Here is a 16,790-nt window from a genome sequence, read left to right as displayed (position 1 = left end):
TCTGATGCCTCCGCAGGCAGATAGAGAGATCAATGTGATTGGCTGCTGATGCCTCCACAGGCAGATAGAGAGATCAATGTGATTGGCTGCTGGTGACTCCACAGGGAGATAGAGAGTTCAATGTGATTGGCTTCTGATGCCTCCACAGGCAGATAGAGAGATCAATGTGATTGGCTGCTGATGCCTCCACAGGCAGATAGAGAGATCAATGTGATTGGCTGCTGGTGCCTCCACAGGCAGATAGAGAGTTCAATGTGATTGGCTTCTGATGCCTCCACAGGCAGATAGAGAGATCAATGTGATTGGCTGCTGATGCCTCCACAGGCAGATAGAGAGATCAATGTGATTGGCTGCTGGTGACTCCACAGGGAGATAGAGAGATCAATGTGATTGTCTGCTGATGCCTCCACAGGCAGATGGAGAGATCAATGTGATTGGCTGCTGATGCCTCCACAGGCAGATAGAGAGATCAATGTGATTGGCTGCTGGTGCCTCCACAGGCAGATAGAGAGATCAATGTGATTGGCTGCTGGTGCCGTGAGAGATCAATGTGATTGGCTGCTGATGCCTCCACAGGCAGATAGAGAGATCAATGTGATTGGCTGCTGATGCCGTGAGAGATCAATGTGATTGGCTGCTGATTCCTCCACAAGCAGATAGAGAGATCAATGTGATTGGCTGCTGATGCCTCCACAGGCAGATAGAGAGATCAATGTGATTGGCTACTGATGCCTCCACAGGCAGATAGAGAGATCAATGTGATTGGCTGCTGGTGCCTCCACAGGCAGATAGAGAGTTCAATGTGATTGGCTTCTGATGCCTCCGCAGGCAGATAGAGAGATCAATGTGATTGGCTGCTGATGCCTCCACAGGCAGATAGAGAGATCAATGTGATTGGCTGCTGGTGACTCCACAGGGAGATAGAGAGTTCAATGTGATTGGCTTCTGATGCCTCCACAGGCAGATAGAGAGATCAATGTGATTGGCTGCTGATGCCTCCACAGGCAGATAGAGAGATCAATGTGATTGGCTGCTGGTGCCTCCACAGGCAGATAGAGAGTTCAATGTGATTGGCTTCTGATGCCTCCACAGGCAGATAGAGAGATCAATGTGATTGGCTGCTGATGCCTCCACAGGCAGATAGAGAGATCAATGTGATTGGCTGCTGGTGACTCCACAGGGAGATAGAGAGATCAATGTGATTGTCTGCTGATGCCTCCACAGGCAGATGGAGAGATCAATGTGATTGGCTGCTGATGCCTCCACAGGCAGATAGAGAGATCAATGTGATTGGCTGCTGGTGCCTCCACAGGCAGATAGAGAGATCAATGTGATTGGCTGCTGGTGCCGTGAGAGATCAATGTGATTGGCTGCTGATGCCTCCACAGGCAGATAGAGAGATCAATGTGATTGGCTGCTGATGCCGTGAGAGATCAATGTGATTGGCTGCTGATTCCTCCACAAGCAGATAGAGAGATCAATGTGATTGGCTGCTGATGCCTCCACAGGCAGATAGAGAGATCAATGTGATTGGCTGCTGATGCCGTGAGAGATCAATGTGATTGGCTGCTGATGCCGTGAGAGATCAATGTGATTGGCTGCTGATGCCTCCACAGCAGATAGAGAGATCAATGTGATTGGCTGCTGATGCCTCCACAGGCAGATAGAGAGATCAATGTGGTTGGCTGCTGATGCCGCAAGAGATCAAAGTGATTGGCTGCTGATGCCGCGAGAGATCAACGTGATTGGCTGCTGATGCGCGAGAGCTCAACGTGATTGGCTGCTGATGCCGCGAGAGATCAACGTGATTGGCTGCTGATGCCGCGAGAGATCAACGTGATTGGCTGCTGATGCCGCGAGAGATCAACGTGATTGGCTGCTGATGCCGCGAGAGATCAACGTGATTGTCTGCTGATGCCGCGAGAGATCAACGTGATTGGCTGCTGATGCCGCGAGAGCTCAACGTGATTGGCTGCTGATGCCGTGACAGATCAACGTGATTGGCTGCTGATGCCGTGACAGATCAACGTGATTGGCTGCTGATGCCGCGACAGATCAACGCGATTGGCTGCTGATGCCGTGACAGATCAACGTGATTGGCTGCTGATGCCGCGAGAGCTCAACGTGATTGGCTGCTGATGCCGTGACAGATCAACGTGATTGGCTGCTGATGCCGTGACAGATCAACGTGATTGGCTGCTGATGCCGCGACAGATCAACGCGATTGGCTGCTGATGCCGTGACAGATCAACGTGATTGGCTGCCGATGCCGCGAGAGCTCAACGTGATTGGCATTGGCGAGCGGTGGCCGGGCGCTCACCGAGCACGCGGACGCGGGCGCGGCGCGAGGCCACCGAGCGCTGCGCCAGCGCGTTCACCGCACGGCAGAAGTAGACGCCCGCGTCCGATTCGGTGACGCTGCGGGGGGGCAAGGGGCAGACGGCAGGGGGAGGGCGAGGTGGGGGGGGGCGGAGGAGGAGGGGGGGGGGCGGAGGAGGAGGGGGGGGGGCGCAGCGTCTTAAACGAAGTCACACGCAACTTTGTTTTTCCACTGCAAAGGTTCCGTGCCGGTGGCCGTGCCGGGCGCCGTAGTTCGGCGCGGTTTCGGCAGCTGCCGACGGTCGTTCATTCCACCTTGCTCCCCCCTCACCTGGGGATCAGGAGCTCCCCCCCGCCGCCGCCGCCGCCGCCCCCGTCCGTGTCGAGGGGAGCGCCGTCACGGAACCAGTCGACGAGCGCCGGGGGGCGGCTCTGGGGGGGGCGGCACCGCAGCGCCAGCGGAGAGCCGAGCGGCACCGTCGCGTCCTGCGGGTGCCGCTCGAAGCGCCAGCCCATGGACGGCCCGGCGGTCGAGACGGGGGTGGCGGTGGCGGTGGAGACGGCGGCGGGGGCGGCGGCGGTGGACACGGTGGCAGCACCACCATCGACATCTCCAACACCAAAGACAAAAAAAAAACACCACCACAATCTCTAACCAGCACCACCACCATCTCCACCACCACCACAATCTCTAACCAGCACCATCACCATCTCCACCACCATCTCCACCACCACCATCCCCAGCTCCACCATCCCCAGCTCCACCATCCCCAGCTCCACCACCACCATCTCCACCACCACCACCACCATCTCCACCACCACCATCTCCACCACCACCACTACCACCATCTCCACCACCACCACCATCTCCACCACCACCATCCCCAGCTCCACTACCATCTCCATCACCACCATCTCCATCACCACCATCTCCACCACCACCATCTCCACTACCATCTCCACCACCTCCACCACCACCATCTCCATCCAGCACCATCTCCATCACCATCTCCACCACCACCATCTCCACCACCACCATCACCACCACCACCACCATCTCTACCACCACCACCATCTCCACCAGCACCACCATCTCCACCAGCACCACCACTGTCGCGGGGTGAGTCACGGGGTGAGTCGCGGGGTGAGTCGCGGGGTGAGTCGCGGGGTGAGTGGTGGGGTGAGTGGTGGGGTGAGTGGTGGGGTGAGTGGTGGGGTGAGTGGTGGGGTGAGTGGTGGGGTGAGTCGCGGGGTGAGTCGCGGGGTGAGTGGCGGGGTGAGTGGCGGTGTGAGTCACGGGGTGAGTCGCGGGGTGAGTCGCGGGGTGAGTGGCGGGGTGAGTCGCGGGGTGAGTCACGTCACCCGTCACGGTGAGGGTGGCCGCCTGGCTGCGCGCCACCGCCGCCGCCTCCCCCCCTCCTCCCCCCCCTCCTGGCGCCCCACACAGGCGGTGGAGCGCCCCGCGTGGCGCGCTGCGCTCAGCGCCCCCAGCGCGAGGGTGACGCTCAGCTGCGTCGGCGCCGCGCGGCCTCCAAACGAACCCTGCCACTCGTGGCCCGGTGGGAGGGTGGGGAGCGCGAGAAGGGGGTGGGGGAAGAGGGGGGGGGAGAGGGTGGGGGGGAGAGGGTGGGGGGGAAGAGGGTGGTGAGGGGAAGAGGGGGAGAAGGGGGGGGTAAGGGGAGGGGTAACAGGGAAGAGGGGGATAGAGGGGGGCTCACATGGATGCGCGCGATTGTCTCCGTACGAAAGAAGTTCAAGATGAACAAAAACCCCCACGACAGGCGGCCCCCCACCCCACCCCCACCCCTACCTGGGTCTGCTGCCCTCCCGTCACGAGGGCCCCGTCGCGCTCCCAGGAGATGTTGGCCCGGAGGCCGCGGTGGACGCGTCCCGAGAGGCAGGGCAGCCGCACCGTGTCCACGTGGCCGGGGCCCACGAGCGCGGGGCCCTCAGCGTGGCCGGGGCCCACGAGGGTGGGGACCTCAGCGTGGCCGGGGCCCACGAGCGCGGGGCCCTCAGCGTGGCCGGGGCCCACGAGGGTGGGGCCCTCAGCGTGGCCGGGGCCCACGAGCGCGGGGCCCTCAGAGTGGCCGGGGCCCACGAGGGTGGGGCCCTCAGCGTGGCCGGGGCCCACGAGCGCGGGGCCCTCAGAGTGGCCGGGGCCCACGAGGGTGGGGCCCTCAACGTGGCCGGGGCCCACGAGGGCAGGGCCCTCAGCGTGGCCGGGCACAGTCGCTGCACAGGCACACACGGGGACATCATCATCCTCGTTATCATCGTCAGCAACAGCAGCGGCAGCGACATATCACTCCCACCCCCCCCCCCCCCCACTATCTCGCCTTTAACAGGCTACGAAGGCCGGCACGGCGCACGAGGGGGTACACACTCCCGCCAGTACCACGCCCGGCCGCCTTTGTCTCGCCCCAGTGCTGATGTTTTGCACAATGCACCAGGTTGCTAATTTGAGGCTGAGTCGACCTAGGGGAGGCCCAGGACTGGTTCAAATAATCGTCACCGGTTTTGGCCGTGAGCGGGAATCGAACTCGGGTCGCCGGGGTTCGCGGCGCGCTAACCGCTGCACCACCGCTCCCTCCCCCCACACACGCGTCCACAGACTGACCCATGCGTGTATATATACACACACACACGCGCACACTCATTCCCATTCACATGGCTATACATGAACTCACGCTTGCACACTCACCCACATTCGCTTGTGCACGCGCGCGCACACACACACACGGAACACACACACGGGACACACACACGGGACACACACACACACGGGACACACGGGACACACACACACGCGGAACACACACACACACACGGGACACACACACACGGGACACACACACGTGACACACACACACACGTGACACACACACACGGGACACACACACGTGACACACACACGCGTGCAGACTCACGCCCACTCTCCCCCGAGTGTGGCGATGTTGACCACGCACCGCAAGCAGGGTTACTCGTTTGAGGCCGAGTCGACCTAGGGGAAGCCCGTGACTGGTTCAAGACAATCGTCACCGGCGTTGGCCGTGTGCCGGCCTCGAACTCCCCGACCGGGCGGGTTCGTGGCGCGGCGCGCTAACCGTGGCACCACCGCTCCCACCCACCTCCACCCTTACCCCACCGCCCACGCACCCCCCCCCACCGCCCACGCACCCCCCCCCCACCGCCCACGCACCCCCCCCCCACCGCCCACGCACCCCCCCCACCGCCCACGCACCCCCCCACCGCCCACGCACCCCCCCCTTACCCCCCCCACCGCCCACGCACCCACCCCCTTACCCCACCCACCGCCCACGCCCCCCCCTTACCCCACCCCCCCTTACCCCCCCCCCACCGCCCACGCACCCCCCCCTTACCCCACCCACCGCCCACCCCAACAAAGGCTCCCCTCGGCTGAATGGACGAACGCGCAGGAGGGCGGCGGGGGGGGGTCCCGGGCGGCGGGGGGGGTCCCGGCCTCATTCAGCTGCCGTCCACTCCACTGGCGCGCGCGGGCAACACAAAGCGCGGCTATGAATAGCGGCGTGTGCTGTGTGTGTGTGCTGTGTGTGTGCTGTGTGTGTGTGCTGTGTGTGTGTGTGCTGTGTGTGTGCTGTGTGTGTGTGTGCTGTGTGTGTGTGTGCTGTGTGTGCGTGTGTGCTGTGTGTGTGTGCTGCGTGTGTGTGTGTGCTGTGTGTGCGTGTGTGCTGCGTGTGCGTGTGTGTGTGCTGCGTGTGTGTGCTGCGTGTGTGTGTGTGTGCTGTGTGTGTGCTGTGTGTGTGTGTGCTGCGTGTGTGTGTGTGTGCTGCGTGTGTGTGTGTGCTGCGTGTGTGTGCTGCGTGTGTGTGTGTGTGCTGCGTGTGTGTGTGTGCTGCGTGTGTGTGCTGTGTGTGTGTGTGCTGCGTGTGTGTGTGCTGCGTGTGTGTGTGCTGTGTGCTGTGTGTGTGCTGCGTGTGTGTGTGTGTGTGCTGTGTGTGTGTGTGCTGTGTGTGTGTGTGCTGCGTGTGTGTGTGTGCGTGTGTGTGTGTGTGTGCGTGTGTGTGTGTGTGTGCTGCGTGTGTGTGTGTGGTGTGTGTGCTGCGTGTGTGTGTGTGCTGTGTGTGTGTGTGTGCTGCGTGTGTGTGTGTGCCGTGTGTGCGTGTGTGCTGCGTGTGTGTGTGTGTGCTGCGTGTGTGTGTTGCGTGTGTGTGTGTGCTGCGTGTGTGTGTGCTGCGTGTGTGTGTGTGCTGCGTGTGTGTGTGCTGCGTGTGTGTGCGTGTGTGTGTGTGTGCTGCGTGTGTGTGTGTGTGCTGCGTGTGTGTGTGTGCTGCGTGTGTGTGCTGCGTGTGTGTGTGCTGCGTGTGTGTGTGTGTGCTGCGTGTGTGTGCGTGTGTGTGTGTGTGCTGCGTGTGTGTGTGTGTGCTGCGTGTGTGTGTGTGCTGCGTGTGTGTGCTGCGTGTGTGTGTGCTGCGTGTGTGTGTGTGCTGTGTGTGTGTGTGTGCTGCGTGTGTGTGTGCTGCGTGTGTGTGTGTGCTGCGTGTGTGTGTGCTGCGTGTGTGTGTGCTGCGTGTGTGTGTACCACTTGCTGCGTGTGTGTGTGTGCTGCGTGTGTGTGTGTGCTGCGTGTGTGTGTGTGTGTGCTGCGTGTGTGTGTGCTGCGTGTGTGTGTACCACTTGCTGCGTGTGTGTGTGTGCTGTGTGTGTGTACCACCTGCTGCGTGTGCTGCGTGTGTGTGTGTGTGTACCACCTTCTGGGTGTGTGTGTGTGTGCTGCGTGTGTGTGTGTACCACTTGCTGCGTGTGTGTGTGCTGCGTGTGTGTGTGCTGCGTGTGTGTGTGCGTGTGTGTGAGTGTACCACCTGCTGCGTGTGCTGCGTGTGTGTGTGCACGTGTACCTGCTGCGCGCGTGTGTGTGTGTGTGTGTACCACCTGCTGCGTGTGCTGCGTGTGTGTGTGCTGCGTGTGTGTGTGCTGCGTGTGTGTGTGTACCACCTGCTGCGCGCGTGTGTGTGTGTGCACGAGCTGCGTGTATCACCTGCCGTGCTGCGTGTATGTGTGTGCACACTGCGTGTACCTGCCGCGTGTGTGTGTGTGCACCCGCGCGCTGCGTGTACCTGCCATGTGTGTGTGTGCACGCGCGCGGGGCACGCGTGTGCGTTGCCCGGGAATCGAAACCGGCCCCATGCGATGTCTACCACTGAACCCACGGATGCTAACGTGCATGCGCACGTGCCTGCGCGTGCATTCGTGTGTGCGCGCGTGCGCGTGTACGTGTGCGCGCGTGTGTGTGCGCGTTTGAGGCCGAGTCGATCTGAGGAGCGGTGGTGTAGCGGTTAGCGCGCTACGCTGTCAACCCGGCGACCCGAGTTCGATTCCCGCTCACGGCCAACACCAGTGGCGATTATCTGAACCGTTCTTGGGCCTCCCCTAGGTCGACCCAGCCTCAAGTGAGTACCTGGTGCGATGTGTAAAAATCGCCACTGGGGAGACAAAGGCGGCCGGGCGTGGTGCTGGCCACCCACCCCCTCGTGCGCCGTGCCGGCCTTCATAGGCGCTCGCTAACAGCACTTGCCCCAACAGTCTGTGAAGGCTATACGGGGGGGGGGCTTCTTTGTGTACCTGTGGTGCAAGGCCGTAATTATAATATAAATTGAGGGGGGGACACATCCCCCCCAATATTCAAATATGCTCAAAATGTCCCCCCCCCCTATATATGGCGATAAAATAGATTTCTGTTTCTATGATTGTGGTTATGGTTTGTTTCTTTATAAATCCCTAATCTCTGCCATTACATACAATGGAACAATAAAACGTAAATAATTGAAAACAAAGCAATGTAATACAATAACACTATTAGACATTGTTGTAAAAAAAAATAAGAAAAAGTCCTTCCTATGTGTTAGTGAATTTTTTTAAAGATCTTAGGCAGGAAATTCGTTTTCAAATTCAGATTTTTTTCTGGGGGGGGGGGGGGGACTCCCAGACCCCCTGGAAGATTTGGTCCCCCCCAATGTTGACTCCATGGCTACGGCCTTGACTGTGGGGAATTTCCCTCCTCAGTGTGAGGCCGGGAAAGGTGCCTGGCAAGGATTATTATTAAACATCGTGCTATTGCCAGGCAGCGCGCTGAGGAGAGACTGGGGGAGTCCTGCACAGACGCCATATTCTCTGTCCGCCTGCTACAGCACAGGTGTAGGGAATTTTCAACAGGACCTAACATCCCCGCTTTATTGACCTGTGAGTGGGCTGGCTGAGGTGTCATCTGTTGAGAAAGTGAAGAAGGCCATCCAGAGTCTGAGACCAGGAAAAGCACCGGGCAGAGATAATCTCCTAAGCGAAATGCTGAGGGAGGGTGGCTTTGCGCGCAGACTGCCCTATATGACATCATAACAACAGTCTGGACCACTGGACGGGTTCCGCAGGACTGGAAGGATGCCCTGGAGGTCCCATTCTTTAAGAAGGGGGACCGCACAGATTGTAACAACTACACAGGCATCTCCCTCCTCAGTGTGCTGGGAAAGGTCCTGGCAAGGATTATTCAACATCGCCTTGCCAGGCATGCTGAGGAGAGGCTTGCAGAGCCCCAATGCGGTTTCAGGAAAGGGCGGTCCTGCACAAATGCTATATTTTTCGTCCGTCTGCTACAGCAGAGGTGTAGGGAATTCCAACAAGACCTACATCTCTGCTTTATTGACCTGGTCAATGCCTATGATACCATCAGTAGGCCTGGGCTCTGAGTTGTTCTTCGTGCTTTCGGAGTCCCTGACTCTCTGCTCACAATCATTAAGGACGTTCGTGATGGTGGGCAGGCCCGGGTAAAACTACGTGGCCGGGAGTCAGAGCCATTCCCTGTACACCTTGGGGTGCGACAGGGATGTCCTCTGGCTCCCACATTATTTAACATCATTTTTGACCACGTAGTTCCAGACGCTTTCCATGGCTGCACCGGTCGAATTTCTATCTGGTACAGCAGATACGATGGGAGGCTGATCGATGCCTAGGTGTGGTCAAGGGATGGCTCACTATTGGTCAGCCATGTTACGTCTAGTGATAACCTGGTGATTGCTGCTCACTCTGAGGAGGAGTTGGAGGCTCTGCTGCAAAACTTGGAGCTTGTAGCTAAGAGATGGGGCCTCAGCATCAGTCCCACAAAAACAAAGCACCTCCCTAGGCATTCGATGTCACAAAACACTCCACCCCACTCCGTTCCCCGTGAGTGGTGGGGCAGTTGTGGCGATAAGTGGAGAGGTTTCCATGCTGGGCAGTGTGCTTATGACCGGCTCCGGGTTTGGCAACAGAGGTCTCACTCCGAATCAGTCGAGCGGTATTGCCTCTTCATCGGTTGCGCGACGCTTTGTGGAAGCTGCCTGGCATTTCGCTCAAAATTAATATCCGGGTCATCTCAGCCACACTTACGCCATCCCTTCTCTACGCTTGCAAAACGTGGGTCCCTTTGAAGGAACATCTGACCTGCCTATGATCCATCCTGGGCTTAACCAGACTGGATTGTGCGAGGAGCTCACAAATCCTTGCAAGATCTGGACACAGTCACATCAGTGAGCACCTCCGGCAGCCAAGGCTGCGTTGACGTCACATTTCTAAACCCCCCCCCCACCCTCGTCACACATCGTCACAAATGTCTGACCCCACCCCCCCCCAGGTGCGTGACGTCATTTATGGACGGCCCCTAAGCGACTCGATGTCATTGTCACGCGAGAAAGACCTTCGTCCTAGGGCATAGGGGGGGGGGGGGGCACCGAGGCGTTGTAGAGTCTCAAGGCTCATTGCTCGTGAGGGTCGTGACACGGACACGGCTTCTCACCGCCGACGCTCGCTCCGACCACAATCCAGAGTGCGGCCATCGCCCGCACGGCACCCATCGCGCTCGCGGCCGGCTCCTGGCTTCTTCCGTCGCGGCACGGCCACCGCCGTCGTCGTCACCGTCGCCCGGGGGGCATTCGTCACAAAGGAGAACACACGAGGAAGAGGAGGAGGAGGAGGAGGTGGAGGAGGAGGAAGAGGAGGAAGTGGAGGAGGAGGACGAGGAGGAGGACGAGGACCAGGAGGAGGACGAGGAGGAGGAAGAGGAGGACGAGAAGGAGGAGGAAGAGGAGCAAGGGGAGGAGGAGGAGGAAGGGGAGGAGGAGGAAGAGAAGGAGGAGGAAGCCACAGTTAGAGAAAAACACGGATTTGTCAACATCACCAAGCATCAACCATGAGCAGCAGCAACATTGTAAAGACATCACATGAACACTCCTCGTGCACTCGCTCACCCACCCACCCACCCACTCACTCACCCACCCACCCACTTACTCACTCATCCACCCACTCACCCACCCACTTACTCACCCACCCACCCACTCACTCACCCACCCACCCACTCACTCACCCACCCACCCACCCACTCACCCACCCACCCACTTACCCACCCACTCACCCACCCACTCACTCACTCACTCACCCACCCACCCACCCACCCACCCACTCACCCACCCACTTATTTACCCACCCACTCACCCACTCACCCACCCACCCACTCACTCACCCACCCACTCACTCACTCACCCACCCACCCACCCACTCACCCACCCACCCACTCACTCACTCACCCACCCACCCATCCACCCACTCACTCACTCACCCACCCACTCACCCACTCACTCACCCACCCACCCACTCATCCACTCACCCACCCACCCACCCACTCACTCACTCACCCACCCACCCACCCACTCACCCACCCACCCACCCACTTACCCACCCACTCACCCACCCACTCACTCACTCACCCACCCACCCACCCACTCACCCACCCACTTATTTACTCACCCACCCACCCACTCACCCACTCACCCACCCACCCACTCACTCACCCACCCACTCACTCACTCACCCACCCACCCACCCACTCACCCACCCACTCACTCACTCACCCACCCACCCACCCATCCACCCACTCACTCACTCACCCACCCACTCACGCACTCACTCACCCACCCACCCACTCATCCACTCATCCACCCACCCACTCACTCACCCACCCACCCACCCACTCACTCACTCACCCACCCACTCACTCACTCACCCACCCAGCCACCTACCCACTCACCCACTCATCCACCCACCCACTCACCCACCCACTCACTCACCCACCCACCCACCCACTCACTCAGTCACCCACCCACCCACTCACTCACCCACCCACTTACTCACTCACCCACCCACCCACCCACCCACTCACCCACCCACCCACTTATTCACTCACCCACCCACCCACTCACCCACTCACTCACCCACCCACTCACCCACTCACTCACCCACCCACCCACTCATCCACTCACCCACCCACCCACCCACTCACTCACTCACCCACCCACCCACCCACTCACCCACCCACCCACCCACTTACCCACCCACTCACCCACCCACTCACTCACTCACCCACCCACCCACCCACTCACCCACCCACTTATTTACTCACCCACCCACCCACTCACCCACTCACCCACCCACCCACTCACTCACCCACCCACTCACTCACCCACCCACCCACCCACTCACCCACCCACTCACTCACTCACCCACCCACCCATCCACCCACTCACTCACTCACCCACCCACTCACGCACTCACTCACCCACCCACCCACTCATCCACTCACCCACCCACCCACTCACTCACCCACCCACCCACTCACTCACTCACCCACCCACTCACTCACTCACCCACCCAGCCACCTACCCACTCACCCACTCATCCACCCACCCACTCACCCACCCACTCACTCACCCACCCACCCACCCACTCACTCAGTCACCCACCCACCCACTCACTCACCCACCCACTTACTCACTCACCCACCCACCCACCCACTCACCCACCCACCCACTTATTCACTCACCCACCCACCCACTCACCCACTCACCCACCCACCCACTCACTCACCCACCCACCCACCCACTCACTCACTCACTCACGCACTCACTCACTCACTCACCCACTCACCCACCCACCCACTCACCCACCCACCCACCCACTCACTCACTCACCCACCCCACCCACCTACCCATTCACCCACTCACCCACCCACCCACTCACCCACCCACCCACTCATCCACGCACTTACTCACTCACCCACCCACTCACTCACTCACCCACCCACCCACTTACTCACGCACTCACTCACCCACCCACCCACTCACTCACCCACTCACTCACCCACCCACTCACTCATTCATTCACCCACCCACCCACCCACTCACCCACCCACCCACTTACTTACTCACTCACCCACCCACCCACTCACCCACCCACCCACTCACTCACTCACCCACCCACTCACTCACCCACCCACCCACCCACTCACTCACCCACCCACTCACTCACCCACCCACTTACTCACTCACCCACTCACCCACCCACCCACTTATTCACTCACCCACCCACCCACTCACCCACTCACCCACCCACCCACTCACTCACCCACCCACCCACCCACTCACTCACTCACTCACCCCCCACTCACCCACTCACTCACCCACCCACCCACCCACTCACCCACCCACCCACCTACCCATTCACCCACTCACCCACCCACCCACGCACCCACCCACCCACTCATCCACGCACTTACTCACTCACCCACCCACCCACTCACTCACCCCACCCACTTACTCACGCACTCACTCACCGACCCACCCACTCACTCACCCACTCACTCACCCACCCACTCACTCATTCATTCACCCACCCACCCACTCACCCACCCACCCACTTACTTACTCACTCACCCACCCACCCACTCACTCACCCACCCACCCACCCACTCACTCACCCACCCACCCACCCACTCACCCACCCACCCACCCACTTACCCACCCACTCACCCACCCACTCACTCACTCACCCACCCACCCACTCACCCACCCACTTATTTACTCACCCACCCACCCACTCACCCACTCACCCACCCACCCACTCACCCACCCACTCACTCACTCACCCACCCACCCACCCACTCACCCACCCACTCACTCACTCACTCACCCACCCACCCACCCATCCACCCACTCACTCACTCACCCACCCACTCACCCACTCACTCACCCACCCACCTACTCATCCACTCACCCACCCACTCACTCACTCACCCACCCACCCACCCACTCACTCACTCACCCACCCACCCACTCACTCACTCACCCACCCAGCCACCTACCCACTCACCCACTCACCCACCCACCCACTCACCCACCCACTCACTCACCCACCCACCCACCCACTCACTCACTCACTCACCCACCCACCCACCCACTCACCCACCCACTTACTCACTCACCCACCCACCCACCCTCTCACCCACCCACCCACTTATTCACTCACCCACCCACCCACTCACCCACTCACCCACCCACCCACTCACTCACCCACCCACCCACTCACTCACTCACCCACCCACTCACCCACTCACTCACCCACCCACCCACTCATCCACTCACCCACCCACCCACTCACGCACTCACTCACTCACTCACCCACTCACCCACCGACCCACTCACCCACCCACCCACTCACTCACTCACTCACCCACCCACCCACCTACCCATTCACCCACTCACCCACCCACTCACCCACCCACCCACTCATCCACGCACTTACTCACTCACCCACCCACCCACTCACTCACTCACCCACCCACCCACCCACTTACTCACGCACTCACTCACCCACCCACCCACTCACCCACTCACTCACCCACCCACTCACTCACTCATTCATTCACCCACCCACCCACCCACTCACCCACCCACCCACTTACTTACTCACTCACCCACCCACCCACCCACTCACCCACCCACCCACCCACTCACCCACTCACTCACTCACCCACCCACTCACTCACTCACCCATCCACTCACTCACCCACCCACCTACTCACCCACCCAGCCACTTAACCACCCACCCACTCACCCACCCACCCACTCACCCACCCACCCACTCACCCACCCACTCACTCACCCACTCACTCACTCACCCATCCACTCACTCACCCACCCACCTACTCACCCACCCAGCCACCCACTCAGCCACTCACCCACCCACCCACTCACCCACCCACCCTGCATTGGTTTACAGTTGCCAGGTCCCGCTCATTGCACACAAAGCGCTCGCCCCACCAAATGGACCGCAACAACCTCGCTGCTGATGTCGTCAAGGAGCTACGAACCATCAACCACGCGACACTCCGCTCATCCTCGCAGCGGCTTTTGACGAACCATCGAACGCAAGCGGTGGTCAGCGCCGCTTCTGCGGCCGTCTGGAAGGCTCTTCCCCATCCGATGTTAGGAAGCCACCGGAAGCTACGCACTTTTAAAATCATCGTCGTCTAGATTGACAAAACTCATTTGTTTAGAACCGGCTTTTGTGTTTAGTTCGATACCCCCACCCCTCCCCGTACACTTCCGATCAGCGCGCGGTTGCCTACGTACGGCGCTAAAGAAGTTTCAACGTTCGTACGCTCGCTCACCCACTTGCTCACCCACCCACATACTCACCCACTCACCCACTCACTCACCCACCCACCCAATCACTCACTCACCCACCCACTCACTCACTCACCCACTCACTCACTCACCCACCCACCCACCCACTCACCCACTCACTCACTCACCCACCCACTCACCCACTCACTCACCCACTCACCCACCCACTCACTCATCCACCCACCCACACACTCACTCACTCACCCACCCACCCACTCACCCACCCACCCACCCACTCACTCACCCACTCACTCACCCTGGCAGACAGCAGCACTGTGTCTCTTCGCCGTGGCTCCTCACCGTGCACACGCGCAGGCAGTCCCACGCTCGGGACACGCGTCTCGCTGCTGCCGGTGCTACCGCTGCTGCTGCTGCTGCTGCAGCCTCCGCAAGCGATCCGAACTAACGGGACGGCTCCGCTCATCGCAGCGGAGACAAGGAGGTGGGGGGGGGGGAGTGGCCCATACAGCGAGGAGGGTTTTGGAGGAGGTGAGGGGTATGGAGGAGGAGGAGCGGGTGTTTGCGTAATGGAGAGCGGTGGCGCAGCGGTTAGCAGCGCTGGGGCGGTGAACCTGGAGCGAGTCCGGCGTTTGATTTTTGCTCGCGGGCAAGGCGCGTTGGGCGATTACTTCAGCCGGTCTCGCGTCTCCCCTAGATCGACTCAGCCTTAAATGTGTGTAGGAGGAAGAGAAGGAGGAGGAAGAGGAGGAGGAAGAGGAGGATGATAAGGAAGGGGAGGAGGCGAAAGGGGAAGAAGAGGAAGATAAGGAGGAGGAAGAGGAGGAAGAGAAGGAGGAGGAAGATGAGGAGGAGGAAGAGGAGGATGATAAGGAAAGGGAGGAGGAGGAAGGGGAAGAAGAGGATGATAAGTTAGGGGAGGAGGAGGAAGGGGAAGGAGAGGAGGGGGAGGAGGAGGAGGAAGAGGAGGAAGAGGAGGAGGAAGAGGAGGACGAGGAGACGAAGACCGCCTGGTGTAGTGTTGCCCCCCTCCCCCCTCGTGCGCCATGCCGGTCTCTCTCCTTCGGTTGCTCGCTAAGAGCACTTGCCCCGACAGCCTGTTGGAGGTTACACGGGGGATCTTTGTCTTTGGAGTGAGTTGAAGTTAACTCAAAACGTGGGGTTTGCGTAGCCATCGCAATGTTAGATATTCCGGTTTTTTGGGTAGGGGTGGGTTAGGCTACGTGGTACGCTTCACGCCAACATTCTGGAGCAACGTTAATGACCGAGCTCTGAGATCCTCTATATATATTAACACGTGCTCAGATAATTTCGGAGTGGTTTATGCACGAGGTGGGAGGAAACCGGCGCGCCCGGAGAAAACCCCCCACGGCTTGCGCGAGGGGGCAACGCTCGATCCCCTGCAGAGGGAACGGGCGGAGTCCAAGTTGTTGCTCTGCCGCCCTCTCCTGGCAGAGCCAGGGCGCAGCTCCTCCTCAACGGAGCCCACCCACGGGTGGAAGGGATTTCCGCGACGTTCGTCCGGTGATCCATCAACCCTCGCTGCTGCCTCCGGTGTTGTGCCCCAGCCACCTTGCGTGCGTAGTTACCATCGCCACCGCCGGCTAAATGTGTAGTGAGTTCTTATGGAGCCGACGAAAAGGCAATACGGCTCGACTGATTCGGAGTGAGACCTCCGTTGCCAAACCGGAGCCGGTCATAAGCACACTGCCCAGCATGGAAACCTCTCCACTTACCGCCACAACTGCCCCACCACTCACAGGGGAGTGGAGTGGGTGGAGTGTTTTGTGACATCGGATGCCCAGGGAGGCAACACGGTTTATTGTTAACTAATTACAGAACTCCCCAAAACGCCCTCTAACTCGGGAGGTACAGCCTCCGGGCTAGCGTGCTCCCCACACTCAGTAACCTAGCTCCCAGCCCTCCGGCTATCTGTGCCCTAGGGGAGGCTAACTGGCCCGACCCAGCCAAGGCACGGGTCCCGAC

General features: G+C 60.1%; 2 protein-coding genes across 7 annotated transcripts in view; both read right to left on the bottom strand.

Moving 5' to 3' along the window:
• LOC116955307 (uncharacterized) overlaps positions 1-2,840 on the bottom strand; it is a 21,888-nt gene extending 19,048 nt beyond the window's left edge. For both annotated transcript variants that reach the window (XM_076053043.1, XM_076053044.1), the window contains exons 1-2: positions 2,651-2,840; positions 2,321-2,418 (exon numbers count right to left, since the gene is read on the bottom strand). In XM_076053043.1, coding sequence (XP_075909158.1) covers positions 2,321-2,418; positions 2,651-2,835 — 283 coding nt within the window. In that variant the 5' untranslated portion in view covers positions 2,836-2,840. The remainder of the gene's footprint in view (positions 1-2,320; positions 2,419-2,650) is intronic.
• On the bottom strand, positions 2,825-16,790 carry LOC142905832 (uncharacterized). Of its 5 annotated transcripts, none has more exons than XM_076053045.1 (5): positions 15,103-16,790; positions 10,127-10,202; positions 4,130-4,554; positions 3,682-3,867; positions 2,825-2,930 (listed from the first exon to the last, which is right to left on the bottom strand). In XM_076053045.1, the coding sequence occupies exons 1-4, from the start codon at positions 15,268-15,270 to the stop codon at positions 3,685-3,687; spliced, it is 852 nt and encodes a 283-aa protein (XP_075909160.1). In that variant the 5' UTR covers positions 15,271-16,790; the 3' UTR covers positions 2,825-2,930; positions 3,682-3,684. The 5 variants fall into 5 exon arrangements, with proteins under 5 accessions (XP_075909160.1, XP_075909163.1, XP_075909162.1 ...); XM_076053048.1 differs by having other exon boundaries at positions 10,127-10,206; positions 15,103-16,788; XM_076053047.1 differs by having other exon boundaries at positions 10,127-10,209; positions 15,103-16,785.

Source organism: Petromyzon marinus, chromosome 59 (assembly GCF_048934315.1).
Source record: "Petromyzon marinus isolate PM22_M1 ecotype Great Lakes invasive population chromosome 59, UKy_Petmar_22M1.pri1.0, whole genome shotgun sequence".
Taxonomy (NCBI): Eukaryota; Metazoa; Chordata; class Hyperoartia; order Petromyzontiformes; family Petromyzontidae; genus Petromyzon; species Petromyzon marinus.
The sequence above is the reverse complement of the archived record's forward strand: the minus strand, read 5'-3'. Positions and strand labels throughout refer to the sequence as shown.

Bases quoted from the DNA above. Each gene is read 5' to 3' on its own strand.
- LOC142905832 (XM_076053045.1), bottom strand. From the start codon at position 15,270: ATGAGCGGAGCCGTCCCGTTAGTTCGGATCGCTTGCGGAGGCTGCAGC. The intron at 10,203-15,102 runs GTGAGTGAGTGG...GGAAGAAGCCAG, and splicing joins CAGTGCTGCTGTCTGCCAGG to GAGCCGGCCGCGAGCGCGAT. The intron at 3,868-4,129 runs GTAGGGGTGGGG...CCGGGCCACGAG, and splicing joins CGGGAGGGCAGCAGACCCAG to TGGCAGGGTTCGTTTGGAGG.